Source organism: Syngnathus floridae, chromosome 16, assembly GCF_059516105.1.
Source record: "Syngnathus floridae isolate MCC-2025c chromosome 16, RoL_Sflo_1.0, whole genome shotgun sequence".
Lineage (NCBI taxonomy): Eukaryota > Metazoa > Chordata > Actinopteri > Syngnathiformes > Syngnathidae > Syngnathus > Syngnathus floridae.
This window is the reverse complement of record NC_142428.1, coordinates 1,854,595-1,869,354: the sequence shown is the minus strand read 5'-3', so window position 1 is coordinate 1,869,354 and position 14,760 is coordinate 1,854,595. Positions and strand designations below refer to the sequence as shown.

The window sequence follows — 14,760 nt, the reverse complement described above, 5'->3', positions numbered from 1 at the left end:
TTGACGCCAACACAAGTAAGCAGACTTCATCACTGAAGTTGTGTAACCTTGTGCATATTAGTTCATGAAACCGTGCTAGCCCTCATTAAGCATTAACTGCTGTACACTTTATACAATCAATGGAATATGTTCGGATTAATAAAGCATCGTTTTGTTTCTTTCTTTGTTCACAACTGAAACAGGCTGATTTGTCTCAATGGTGACTTTGTTTCCAGACACAAATTCATACAAAACAAACATGAAGCATGTTGGTTGGCTGAATCCAAAGCAAGGTGCAAGAAGAGCTTTCTCTCTTGTTATTATTAGATTAAAAATTGTCTTTTATTAACATTTCTCAACACAATGTCATTTATATGCTACAATATTTCTAACTAGATGGTACTTACTAACCCAACAAATAAATATTGATTTCAACTCAACATTTTGCCATGTTAGGAAAAGTCAGTTCTTACAAAAAAAAAACCCACTACATGCTTTCATGTTGAAAGTTTTAACCTTTTTTTTTTATTCCAAATCTGCCTTGAGGATTCAGTCTCATCTAAATCAATACTACTGAGTTTACAATGTAAACTATTAACTTTTGATGTTACTGTAAGAATATTTAATAGGTAAGAGAGGAAATAAAACAAACGTAACAGTAATCACTTTCGATCTAAATAGATGCTATTATTTGGAATACATTGATTCAGCCAATACAGAGAAAGAGTCGAGCTTAATATAGCATGGACTTTATAGTTTAGTTCAGTGACTATGTTAGTGCAAAAAAAAACCTGCAACTAGTGTTATTATTCTTTCCAACATGAAAAAACAAGGGTATATGCTTAAAAAAAAAAGAATCCCCAAACCATTGCTATTGTTATGTGCAGTTGTTTTTGTCTGTAAACACAATGTAGCTCTATAAAATTAAGATTCAAGCTTCTGAACAACTTCTTCCACTCTTAATAAACACTAACAGCTAAATGACAAAATGTATCATATCAACACATATAGTAGATAAGTGCTATTATGAAACCATTATTATTAGTCAGACATGAACAGTAAACCACACACACACACAAAAATTCTTCTCACCAATAGTACCAGCAAATGAACAGAACTTTGCCAAAGTCTTAGCCCCCCCTCTTGGCTCCATGGCAACAAAAGGAGCAAATTTAGCATTTGTAAGTAGTAGTCGGACAGATTTGATGAATTGCATATAAAGGGAGCTGCCGGTGATCTGGTGCCATTAAATCTAAAAGAGGGTCCAATCCATATTGTTTGCTCTGTTAATAATGACCTGAATTGTTGCTTTATATAATTTGCTCATAATTGTGGCTTTCAAGACTTTTGCACAGAACTCATAACTCATTCCAGGCTCCAATAATATTAAATGTATTTACACATTAAATATTTAAGCATTACTCCATCCCATCTTGCAACTGTATTTTTCTATTGACTGTACGCACTCACACGCTTGCCACACTCAGAAGTTGGCTAAAAAAAATTGGTGGGGGGGATACACATTTTAGACAACCAATGCAATGAGGCCGCCATGGATGATCATATTTATTTAACCTATAAAACGGAAATGAAAGAAGCACAATGAGACACAGCTAAATACTGCAATTCTACTTTCCATCCATTTAATCTTCCAACTTATTTGTATATATGGATAAAGAGCCATTTTGATTTGAATATACTCATGAGAAGCCCTTTATGCCTTGTTGACATCTGTTCATCACAGACTTTTTCCAATGCCATCACAAGAAAACAAACATCAGAGGCTCGATGTACTTATGAGTATTGATCACAATGTGCATTTGTCTCAACATTGCATGCCCAGAGGTTACATTTGTGTGTTGTTGTTTTTTTTCTTCTACAGAATGTGACCTCATGAAGTCCTTGCCCGTCATGTGTCGGGGCTTTAAGTTGTTATTGCTTAAGGAATCTCCTCTTGTGTCTCTACAAAGGCCACTTCCCTGTGTAGACTCTTAAAATTCATTTTTCAGATGAGGCACACTGGGTCAAGTCTATTTTTTTTTTTTTTTACCCAGAATGCAGGTATCCACCACCCTTGGAGATAAATAAAGACAGCTCATTCAGGATGTGGAATGTAAAGAATCACAATCTATTAAAAGCACGAAGAGGATGTCGAAAAGGAAGCGTGACTTCAGCGGTGAGCCATCCTTGGCGAGCTGCTATGGCATTGTCGCAGCTCGCTTTTGAGAAACTCCTCCAAACTCAAGACAGGTGCAGTCTGGATTCCCTGAGGGGGGAAACAAGCTCGCCAGACGTTTATTCCCCGCAGTTCTTCTCCTTCCTCCATGAGATGTACCAGTACTGGCAGTACATTATGTAACAAAACTACACTTACCCCTTACTCATAAAAAAAAAAGAAGTCAAGATTACATAATGTTAGGACAAAACAACATCGAGAAGATGGCATTAAATCACACCACAAAGGAATATATAGACACAAGTACCCACATACTGTATGGCGACCCATTTCCAGACAGAGAAGAAAAGCTCTCCGGCTCTGCTTATCGAGGTTGGTCCTTGGGGTTCCTTTATCAGCATTCTGTCTGTCCGCCGCCAGGACCATTTGGCCCTAATCTCTGCCTCTCCCACCATACGGTGCTTGTTAGGCACGGCAGATCGGCTCAACTCTCCCTGCAGTGGCTCCACCGTGGGATCTCTTCTCAGCCTGACCGAGTTGTTCCTAAATCCTCGGAGTCCAGCAAGCTTTGCTTCGTCGGCAGGCCCGAGGCGAGGGAAACGTAAGCGATGCATTCTGACAAGCAGATTTGCGAGAACACACAGTCTGTAGTATGCGCAGAAGACACTCACACTTCAATAATGTTGACAGATGGCATCCGATTGTTGTTCTTGGAGAACTGTGGGAGGAGAGAAGATAGATGATTGAAGATCCTGGAGGGTTCTCAGGAATACACCAATGAGCATGAGGATGCCTCTGTGCTGCGTTTCAATGAAGGGCTTGATTCAGGCTTGACCTTTGCGTGGATTACAAGAGCCTGAGTGTGTTTGCCTTTGATTTGATGCAGACATGCACAAATGGAGCCATATTGAAGTCATATTTCAATTGAGCCTGAAGCTGATGTTCAGATGACACTGTGGGTGTTTATCAATGTCAAGTATACTTTCCGCAACAATTTCATCGGTCCTCCAGAAGATACTTGATTTCCTCTCTCCTAGAATATATGATTGAAATCTCAGTGAACTAATGCATCAGTTTCATGCCTTGCGCCAAAGAACTTGCAGGAACTGTCTGATACAAAATTGTCTTCTTGCATGGAACTTGAACGGGTTACAAAAGTACCTCGAATAGTCCTCACGGTGGGTGAGACAGATTGTCAATAAATGGAGAACAGTTCGCACTGTTACTCCTGTCCCTCGAACGGAGATCTTGTCGAGATGATGACTGCAAGAGCACAATTTGTCTGCCGATTGAAGCTTAACAGAGGAGCAACGGGATAAATGACAGAAGTAAATCGACAAAGGAATGACTTTAACAGCACAAGATATGTCTTTTGAGAGGCTCAGACACAGATCTTTTTTTTTCCACCTTGCACTGTGATGTTTTCTTCATGAGCTCATTAAGTGCCATTGATGGTTATGGATGACTTTTGTCGGAAACATCAACACTGCCATTGACATTGAGAAACACCGTATGAGTGCATATGAATGTCGAGTGGAAAAGATCTTTGTAGCGGGCGGCACCATTCACCTGCCCGTCGCTGTTGAAGGGGGAAGGGGGGAGGCACCTCGGGGGAGGAAGGGGGTGGGTGGGTTATACCTTACTGCGCAACAGACCCCCTGTCGGGTGTTCAGGAGTGCTGCACTCGGAGGAGTTTTTGGCTTTGTCCTTGTTGTTGTTGGGCTCATTGTCTTTGATGATGTCATACTGGCGACAGAAGAGAGCGATCACGCCTGCCAAGAGGGACATCAAAATATAGTAATTGCGTGCAAGCCAAACTTGATACATTCATATTTCAGGTCCTTTCAGAGAACAAAATGTGCTGCATAATATTTATGAAAAAAAAAATATTGCAATATCACAAAGAATTTTTTTTTCTATAGATGCACTCTTTCTTTACCTTTCAACATTCACACATAATTGCTGAGGGAATGTAAAAAATTCTTTCATTTCATACGCAATCCTCACCTGCCCACATGATAAGCACCACAACAATGATGATGAGCTCCCCCGCCCTCAACTGGTTGGTCTGGCCCACTTCCTCCATTGTCACTTCGTCTGTGAGAAGTTAGAAGGCAAAATACTTGTCAGGGGATTACTCACATACCATTCTACTTCTACTTGTTGTTATTATTATTTTCTTTCTCTATTTTCTGAATCCTGACAAGCGCCACGTTCCCCCTTGAGCACAAAACTTCCACTTTTCTACCATTACTGAACAAAGTCACAGGCTTGATATAAAGTTCACCACGCTCCCCTCGTGTCCTTTATTAAATGCACTAGGTGACATTTTGAGGCCCCAGCGTGGCAAGCGGGCAGGCAGCCCATGCTCCAGTGGCTTTCAGAAACAAGCAATTGTGAGGATCGATTGGCCTCTGTTGCCTGGCATTAACTAATCAAAGGAAAAATGCCCAAGGGGTGCCGAGCCGAGGCTTTGGGTGCTTTCGGCTCTGTTGGTTAAACTGGTCAGATGTAACACATTTTTTAAAACGCGACAACCAAAGGCCAAAAATGGATGGATAGTTATCATACACAGTAGAAAGAAGTAGAAATGAAATAAAAATAAAGATCGATTTCCAAGGATACTATTAATGCTACAATAAATTAGCACCAATCCAAAGCTTCTTTCTCATAAGCGCTAATAAATATTTAAGAGGGTTTGTGATCTTATTTTAATGGTACAATAACATCGTTAGTCTTGATACTATATTTAGCATTAGTGTCGAGGTATCACAAAAGTCTTGTTTATTTGCTGGGGAAAAGTCATTAATGTCTAATAAATGAGTGTAAGGCAGTACAATAAATGAAGCTTGGTAGAAAAAAAAAACCCTGTCCAGCTATTGATTTTTAAAAATGTGTTTCCCTTGCAGCAACAAGCCATAAACAACACTTCCAGAGTTAATGCCTCAAGAGTGGAATGTTCAGTCTTGGGCCATGATGCTTCTCCATTTGTATTCCATCCTATCAATGCCCCTGTGGAACAAGTTCAAACTCTTTCTGGTTCCAATTTCGGGGAGGAGTCCAGCAGAGTGTCACACATGAGATGAGGATGAGGAGGAATTCTATAGATAAGGCTTCAGCCAAGAGCGCATTGATTTACCGTCCCTTGCAGCTTTGGCTTCCTCTGCTCCGCAACTGATAAATGTCCCCCCAGCCCGCCCCCTCACTCCTCCCATTTCGGTTTACTGTGCAGTGGTGCTGGGTGCATGCAAGCAAGGTGGCCTGCAGAAGCCCGTCAATACACAATTCATGCATTCCCCTTTGGCTGTGCAGAGCACTCTGTTTTGAAATTTCATTTCACGCTTTGTGTGCATATTGATTTTTATCGGCGTTTAGACAAAATCAGTCAAGATATTATCAAGAGGCCGACTTTTGTCTGCATCTTAATGGCTCAAGAACAAACACACGCCAAAAAAATAGCGGTGTAAGCATTTTGTATTGATTCATGTTATCCGTGCCACTTTACCTTTATTCTTAGAAGCCTGAGTGTCGGCCTCCTTGGGTGTTCGGAAGCGTAAAGGTTCGCTTTGCGGGCTCGTCCCGAACATGCTGATGGACTGGACGTGCACAATGTAGTCTGTCTCTTCCTCTAAGTCCCATAATGCACAGGAGCGTGTGGTGGTGTTGACTTCCTGGATGAATCGAAGCATACGCACGTCTTTCTTCTGTCGGCAGACAATACGCAAAAGAACACAAATGAGACCAAATCGGACATACACTGCATTTGTATCTGGGCGTCAATCACCTGCTGTGTGATGGCAAAGCCAATGACAGGGTCTCCTTCGGGGATGTCCCATGTCACCAGAGCAGAGTTAGCTTTCACTGCTTTGATGGTAACATTGACAGGGGGAGACAAGGTATCTGCAAAAAGACCAAAGAAAAAAAGTGTTTCTTTAAAAGTTATCAAGGGTAAAAAAAATATTGAAGGTTATTTTTTCATTCTACAGATGCATATAAACTGTCTGGCAAAATTTATGGTCTGTTTGTTCCATGTCGTCATAGCATAATTTAATAACACAAGCGTACTCCCATTAACCTTGGCTGTACTTTGTATTCAGGCAATTTAGGAATTCACGCTTGAAGCACCCAAACATAAATTGTGACAATGGTAACCATTACACCTGCAAGCATAATACCTTTGCTATGATATGATGTTTGACATTGTAAAAAATATACCGTGTGGATTTGAGAGAGGCCAAGTCAAGCTTTTACTGCAGATGCTCATGTGAGTTGATTTTAAATTTCCTATACCCACTGGTGGAGCTAGAATTTTTTTCTGCGGCCAATAATATTTCAGAAGCAGCCACATTTGAAACAACCATCAATTTGAACAGAATTACAACAAGAGACTCCAAATAACACATTGCAATCATCACACTGCAGCACGCTTATGAATGACTGTGGCCTTCAGGATTGATCGATATTTGGACTCAAGGTCTGAGTAAGATGAACAGGAACAAGGAGAAGTGGCCACTTGCAATAATGCCACTCAGCCGTCTTTATTAGCTTATAAACATCAGCAGCCGGCTCAATGCAGAGATGAAATATAGTAGAGTCCAGGTTAACAAATGACACAGTCGCTAATTAATGGGCGGGTTGCTGGAGCTCATGAACGAACGCACCCGTTTAGTCAGACACTTGCCAGCAACATGTTTGAGTGCTACTTGATTCAACGCTACCTGTGATAAAAGAACATGACAAGAACATTTTTTTTTTTATCATGGCCGACTCTCATGTTTAAAGATACTTTTGCTTACTCAATCCTGTTTGGCCTCATGGCCCCTGAAATCCCAGAAAGGGACGGGGCCTGAGGGGGACTTACAAAGTGCTAAATCAAAGTCATCATTCAGCTCTTTCATTCTGTCTACATTGTGCTCTCATCTCAAAACACACACAGCGAGTTAACCTTTGGTTCCTCTCAGGGACTGCAACTCCAACAGGGACCTTATGTAATATTAAAGGCCAACTCTGTAGATTTAGTATTGCTGCCGGCTGATTCTTTTTTTATTCTCTCGCCGCTGGTCCCTCATCCCAAAAACCAACTCTCAAAGAATATTGTCGCTAGAAGCCTTAATAACAATGCTGTTTGTTGCAATGTCTCAACTCAAAGTTGAGCTGTTTGAAATCTTTTTTCAAGTAAAAGTGCTGTGACACATAAGAGAATTTCATTAACATCATCGCCATTTTTGCTGAGAGGGCATTTTATCCTTGTTCAGAAAGCTTCACTTGGGTGCTGCATTATTGAATGGAATTATTGAACGCAAACCACCAATTTGTCAGCAATGATCACTCGATATGTATACATTAATCATTTTATGCTTTAAATGTTTAATGTAACACATAATGCTTGGTTATAAAACAATCACACAGTTGCTCATAAAGTTGGAATAGAATTTCTGTACCGTCATTTATAGCGCCAAGCAAATGTTATGCATGAATTCACTTCACCTGGCTAATTTGGAGTTCGAAACGCAAAGTGTTATAATTTGGCTGCTTCTTCTCCCAGATTTATTGCTACAGCTGTTCTTGTTGTAGAGGCAGAAATGTAAAAACACAGCAAAGTACATTTTCTTTCTCAACCATTCCAGTCCTCCAGGCTTTGTTTATATTTCCGTCCCCGTGGTAACCGCCGTGGAGGATTTCTTAAAGCCCCGCCGATATCTGTGGATGCATTCAAACGTAGTGTTTTGACATTGTCTGAACCCACCGCAACCATCGATTCCACTTTTTTTTTTTCCATTTTCTCTCTTCGTGTAATTTTGCTGAGTGACTTCAATATTGACATTGAAAATATAATGATCTGCCCCTAAGCTGCTGCATATTTTTTTTTTCAGCATTTTCTTTTAAAATAATTGGAGGTACTTCATACTATAGACAAATCCATTGTCTATATACTGTACATTATTTAGTAGTTTGGTAGCTTGAAATAAAAAATACACCCTTGCTATCCTCCCATCTTAACGCTTCCACTTAAATGCTTTCATGTTTTTATCCACCTCCGTTCTACCATATCAATATGTTATGTTAAGAGACAGTGAGTGTCGCCAGTGACCATGAGCTTTAAATATCCACATGACAGTCAGCTCTAATAAAACACCAGACAGGATCTTCATAAAGTCTCCCTGAGCGTGGTTGGCTGGCTGGCTGCATGGCCGTGAGACTTTGAGCCACCACGTTGGATATCCTGGTGAGTATGTTTGTCGATGTTGGCAGCGAGCTGTCTATTTCACGCTGAGCGGCGTCAAGGGTGACAATTCTTCCATATCCTCGTTCATTAGAGAAGTGATGGCAATAGACAGCAAAGAAGAAAGGGGGCGGGCTCACACTTTCCAAACACACCTTGGGAACATCAATACAGCTTATGATTATTTAATGAAAATCCTCTATGCTGACCGCACCAGGGGCGATTATACGGATTTATGCCTTCAAGTTGAGTCTTTGCCAGGCTTTGTTTCGGTTTAATAATTTTTCTTGGCTCTCACTTTGACGATGAATGGTTTACGTATAAACATTGTTGCATTTCAAATACAAAATAATGAGGCAGATGAACAGCAGAATAGGATTTTCTAATTTGAAGAAATAATAAGTGCTTAGCTGCCATGAATTGTTCAGTGTTTGGATTGATGAAGCGTCTTTAACTAGGTTATTTTCAAAAGGCATTAAGATGACTGCTTCTTCAACCCTTTCCATTCTGGTTCTGCTTCAATGCCTTCCTGTACCTCACTTGGATGTTTAAACATTAATTGCACACGATGAGTCTTACATCAGCCATAGAATGAAGGCACATTGAGCATAAGTACAATTAAAATAGTTTTGATGCATTTCTCACGTTAAATTTCATTACATTGAGCACAAATTGTGGCCAGTATTATTTATTTGATGTCTGCCAATGTAAATATTCCTTTGCAGGCACACAATGGACCTATGATATCAACAGTGTGTGTGAGGATTAAATTAAATTTCAAATATAATTATGGCCTTTCCATTATGTTTGTTAATGTCTCAAACAAGCACTGAGGTCTTTTCCTGAAGGCCATTCTTGACTACGTGCTGTGCATAGGGATCTTTTGGACGCTTCCGAATCATTGAACTGGACCACTCCTTGTTTTATACATCAGCAAAGACAGAAATTGATCAAGCAAATGTGATGAGTGTTATTAATGTAAACACAAATTGTGCTGTTGCCCCCCCCACTGATTATAGTTCAGAGTTGACTTGATGCCCCTCAGGGGTAGAAAGTTGATTTCGTTTTAATAGCCACTCAGCGGTTGAGAGAGCGAGGGGCTCGTAAATGCTTGCGGGGCGGTTCCTCGGCTTCTATCAACCCCCCAAGAGAAGCTATTGCTGATTGTTACAGCTCCACTACCCTTGGAAAAACATTACTCAAAGTCATGGTGTGGTGTGTTGCTCCCCAGGATGCTAATGAGTAAGCCTGAGAGGAAAAGTGCCTCATAGCTGCATGTTGTTCCAAGTATATTTAAAGGCGGACGAAAGCCTCTTGTGTTTACATTTCCCGATGGTTACTTTGTGCATCAGTGTATGCCTAACTCCTAAAAGTCAATTTCAACTCAGCACTACATGAGTTCACAAGCGTAACAAAATATGCCTACGCATAAATGTGGAGTTAAGCACATTGCGATCTGCTTGGTTGACAAAGAGCAACAGATCCACGCGGCCCGGGAAATCCAGAGAACTTTATGAACTGTGACTCCAAACGATACAAAATTGCCATTGTCACATGGTTGACTGTGTTATAATTCCCAGTTGTTAAAATAATGACCAAGTTACACGTGTCATGCTGGGACGATACGAGCATGACAATAAAATAATCATAAAAAATAAATAATAAATAAATAAATAATATTCTATATATATTAAAAAAAAATAAAAAGGATGCTCAAATGATTAAAATAACACACAGACTGCAGAAAAAAAAATGAGAGAAAGACCTACAAGAACTGGCCTGAATGTGCACAACTCCTTGGAGCATAAAAATGGATCCACACAACACTATCAAGCAAACATTGAAGTCTCCTGATAATGTAGGATACATTCTCATCAACCACCCCCCTCCCTACTTATTCTCAATGGGGTCATTGGCAAGCTTGGAACTGGAATGTGAGCGGAAGCTGGAGAAAATCCCACAAGGGGAGAACATGAAAACGCCACACAGCAAATGGAAGCCGGAATCTCAGAATTGTTAGGCAAAGCGTTCCTCCACCGCCCTGCTATAAAAATGGATAACAAGTTAATGTGTTTTCTTAGTTTAGAGATTGTGGGTTCAGGGTTCTACAAAAAATACTACCAATAATTAAAATTGGAACGTTTTCCAAACTGTACAGCGAACAGAGGAATTAATAACCAGCAAGTGTAAATATGAAATCAGGACAAAAGCATTGTGGGGGGGGGGGGGGGGGGGGGGGGGGAAATCAACTCTATGTTATAAAAGCCGTAGGGAAATTACAAGCAATAAATTAGCCCAAGTTGATGATTGCAAATGTTGTCCTATGACAGCATGGAGCTGCTTTCTTCTCTCCCCTGCTAACATGTTATTGAGTGCTTGTGGGCTCTTGAGGGTTAACACACATTCAGTGCAGAAGGCCGCTCACCTCATCTATATTTAATGTGCCATGATAGAGCCATCAGGTTTTTATGGCCGGGCGATGGTCTTTTCCAGACCTTGGCACATGGACTCGTCCTTGTGAGTGCATGCATGTGCACATGTACGCACGTACCTGCAGTGTAGGTGTGTGCGTATATGTGTGGGTCTTGTACATATACAGTATGCAACCAAAAACACAACTGTGTGCTCACACAAAAGTCTCATAATGCACTGTAAAAGTCATTTTTAGATGGTTAAGCATCAGGTAAATCATTTGGTAAACAAATCTAGATATAATTGAATAAAATATATAATTTAATATATACAAATATAAAAAATATAATTCAATAAATAATTTAGATATGTTTTGTAATGCAAACTGTAACACCAAGTCAAACATTTTTTTGATAGCCAATAGCTTAATTTTTTCGATTACTACAATCTTACACATCCCTTTTGCTTTTCTTCTCATCTGGATTTCTGACATTGTTTTTTTTTTCTCTCTCACCAGGTCATTCTGCTAACAATGGGTCTCATGTGAGTTACATGCTGACAGGTTTATGAAGTGGGCGGTTGCACAGATTATAGAAAGGAACAAGTGGCCACATTAACATGGACATCAATCAATATTAACCAAATTAAGGCTCTGACTAGACACTGTCATATAAACCGACTGGCGCTGCACAGAGTTATGAAAGCCAAAATATTTGATTGATTGTCTGGCTTGGAAATACATTTAGTTTTAAAATCAGACCTTCTCGAGCTATAAATGCAAGTTAAAACGACCATGCAAGAAAAGTGACGATGAAATGTTTCTACCCGCAGCGTAAAAGCATATTGTCTCCCTTCTTAAAAGACTGCACTCTAATTAAAAGCATTACAAAAACAAAGAGGGAAAGCCTTGAGTTGTTTTGTCTTTAGCAACAATTTGTTGAATGACTAATTGATTTTTTTTTTTTTCCTTTTTCTTTGGAGCAGCCCAGGGAAAATTGCTCACGAGGATTTATGGACCCAGAGAGATGAATGTGTTAGGCAGTCGATTTACATTTTAAATTCAAACATTAGCGCTCCTTTCCTCAGGTTCAACCAGCTGTTTATGAGTCACTATAAACACAGATGCAGTAAAGACGTCAAGAAGGTGTAAATATTACAGTCTCACTCTTGCCAGGCTAACACTCAGACTTGACATCGCATCAGTGTGTCTGGAAGTTTACTTCTTTCCCAGCTATTTAAGGAATCCGGAATAAAGCTGCATCATTTCAAATATGATTCCGATGACAAGACAATGAATGAAGTATGAGCAAATTGAAATGTTTTGAAAAGAGGTCAATAGAAATTTCAGAGGATAAGTATTCAAATGTAACCCAAACTAAAAGTGCATTTCAATTTTATGTGTTGTGGTTACCTTGGGAGTACTACATGACTTAGTTTAGAGGCAACACAGGAGAAATCAGTTCATTGATCTCGATCAAGCAGCAAACAATTGGATGTGATTCATCAATGTCAAAAGCCAGTTCTCCGGTTCACTTAGTAGAAGATGTGATGTCATTGGTTATTTGTGAAACTCACATAATTGATATTTTCAGTACCTAAAGATTTGTGAGGTTTTTTTCTTTTTTCTGTTCGACATGCACTGAATGACCCCAAGAATATGACCACTTGCACATTCTGAGGAGATTCAATAATAGAGCTGTTTCAAACCAAAGTATTGGAAACCAAAGTATTGGAAACCACTCCCAGCAGATGATGGGGGGTTCGGAATACTGCAAACTACAGCCTTAAAGAGATTTTTTTTTTAATGTTGGGATTGATTCCCTTTTGACAGTGTCAATTTAAACTCTAAATTATTATCTGTGCAACGAGATTTGCTATATAGTGATGAATTGGATGCCTTTACCAAATGGTTGTATGGTCTTTAGAGGCAAATCTTTTTTGGACAATGAGGCAGCGGTGTGCAAAAGCCATAATGGATAAATGCAACATGGACTTTTTTTTTGGGTGGGGGTTGTTCTCAGAATGAAGTACAGTACGCTCTCTATTTTTGCAATGTAGGGAGTGCAATGAAAGTGAAAATGCATGTTCCATTTAGAACCGGCAAATATCAAGTTCAGCATTGTACAATATTGCACAATTTGCACCTAATGAACAAAAGAAATATTTGATGTCTTTTAAAAATGACGGCTCTCGGATACAGACGCGCACACGCACGCGCAATTGTGACGGCCAATTCCAGTTTTTACAGCAGATAGTAATTGCGATGGAGGTGGTGTTGTCCCAAAATGTCATCCAAACGCTCTCCACAGGTTCCAAAGGCAATGCACAGCGTGCCCAGGGTGCACAGTGATGTTCACATTCGCGCAACCGCTGATTCACCCATGCACACGTATGCCACCAACCCTGCCTGCCTGCCTGCCTGCCTGCCTGCTGAGGCTGGCACCTTCCGTCACACAGTCAAAGGGCACTTGGGCACAAAAACAATCGTTTTTACAATTGCACATATGTTCCGACTTACCCGCCGAACCCCGCGAGACGCCCAAACAGCTGAGAACCAGCAGAAAAAAACGCTCCATCTTTCTGGCTCGGACGACGCGCGGTCCCGTTTACTCCTCCAGCCAGGGAGGCTGCATTACCCGCCCGGCTGGCATGTTCCTCCGAGTGACAAGCTCGTCTGGACGGGAAAAGAACACCGAGCAGTCCCGGTAGCCGCTTCTTCATTCAACACGCTCGATTATGCCCGGACACTACAAGCATTACTTCCGAATGTCTTCTTCCTCCGTGTACCAGCGGAGCTCCCAAAAAAAAAAAAAAAAAAATCCTCGACTTGCACCTGATAATGACGGTGCGTGCTGATGCTGGAGCTGGTGGCTGCTGCAGAATGAAACGTGGTGGTGTTGTATATGAGAGCCAGTGTCTCCCGATACACCAGCTAGATACTCAAACGGCCAAGTTAGAGCATTTCCAGAGAAAGACAAGCTTTTAAATGACTCATATGAGCATGTTTACTTTGCATGCACCAGTAACACTAAGCAAAACTGTAAATTTTATAGATAGGGACTTCCTCCAGGAGCATTTCGACTGATGCTCTCGCTCATTCTCCCTCTCTAGAATCTCTGAAACATCACTGCCCACTCACATATTAAATATGCATACAGTAGCCCACGCAGCCAGTCTCTGCAGCCCGGCTTTTTTCCTCACTCTTCCTTTTTTTTTACTACTTTTGCCCCCAAACAAAACACTCATGCACACAATTGCACCTGCTCCCATACTTTCAATGGTCTCTGCTTTGTTGGAAAAGTTGACATACTGTACCTGAACTCCAGATTGATCCTTTGCAGCCAGAAGAGTGTGTGTCTATGTGTGTACGTGTGTGTGAGGAAGTGGAGGGGGAAGTCGATAGTCTGTACCCAAGCTGTTTTTCACATGCTGCCTTGCACCTTCATCTATCGCCTGCTCCCTTTGACGTGCTACAGGGGAAGACAGTTATAGTGCTGTTCTTGCTCTCCCTCAGACTAGCTGCAAACATACGTGTGTGTGTGTGTGTCACAGAGATTTACTTCTGGCCAAGGGTCAGCTGACAGACAGACTCCACCTTCCCATGACCCTGCACAGGCTAAGTGCTCCACTAGATGGGTACAATAATTCATGCAATGCAACGCCAGTGCATTGAAATTTAAAGAGTAATGTTTAAAAAAATCGTAATAATCCTAAAAGTGTAAAAATCTGTTTTTAAAACATTAAAAATGGTTATGGTGCCCTCTATTAGAAAAAATACAGCCCTCAGCCAACTTAAATGACAATAAATGACAAATTTGTAATGTCAGAAAAAAAACATAAAAATCCAATCCTGAAAATGTGCGTAAACGTTGTCAATCCAGTTTCCTGCTCCTAAAATGTCATATTGACAATATTTATTGTATTTGGTGGTTGAAATTGAAGCACCAGTTCCATTTCTGCCTCGACATTA

At 40.6% G+C, this 14,760-nt stretch overlaps 1 protein-coding gene across 8 annotated transcripts; it reads right to left on the bottom strand.

Annotated features, from left to right (window-relative positions):
- fndc5a (fibronectin type III domain containing 5a) lies at window positions 1-13,888 on the bottom strand. Of its 8 annotated transcripts, none has more exons than XR_015863396.1 (8): window positions 13,309-13,888; window positions 5,940-6,055; window positions 5,661-5,859; window positions 4,163-4,252; window positions 3,725-3,927; window positions 3,317-3,641; window positions 2,827-2,873; window positions 1-2,726 (listed from the first exon to the last, which is right to left on the bottom strand). XR_015863396.1 is itself a non-coding variant. In XM_088400277.1 (7 exons), exons 1-7 carry the CDS (start codon window positions 13,364-13,366, stop codon window positions 2,699-2,701), a joined length of 672 nt encoding a protein of 223 aa, XP_088256403.1. In that variant the 5' UTR covers window positions 13,367-13,888; the 3' UTR covers window positions 3-2,698. The 8 variants fall into 8 exon arrangements, 4 of the variants coding, with proteins under 4 accessions (XP_088256403.1, XP_088256399.1, XP_088256404.1 ...); XR_015863394.1 differs by having other exon boundaries at window positions 1-2,873; window positions 3,317-3,450; window positions 3,563-3,641; XR_015863393.1 differs by having other exon boundaries at window positions 1-2,873.
- Between the last annotated feature and the right edge of the window lie 872 nt (window positions 13,889-14,760).

Bases quoted from the DNA above. Each gene is read 5' to 3' on its own strand.
- fndc5a (XM_088400273.1), bottom strand. From the start codon at position 13,366: ATGGAGCGTTTTTTTCTGCTGGTTCTCAGCTGTTTGGGCGTCTCGCGG. The intron at 3,928-4,162 runs GTGAGGATTGCG...CCCTCTTGGCAG, and splicing joins GGTGCTTATCATGTGGGCAG to GCGTGATCGCTCTCTTCTGT. The intron at 2,874-3,793 runs GTATAACCCACC...CTCCTCCCACAG, and splicing joins GGGGTCTGTTGCGCAGTAAG to TTCTCCAAGAACAACAATCG.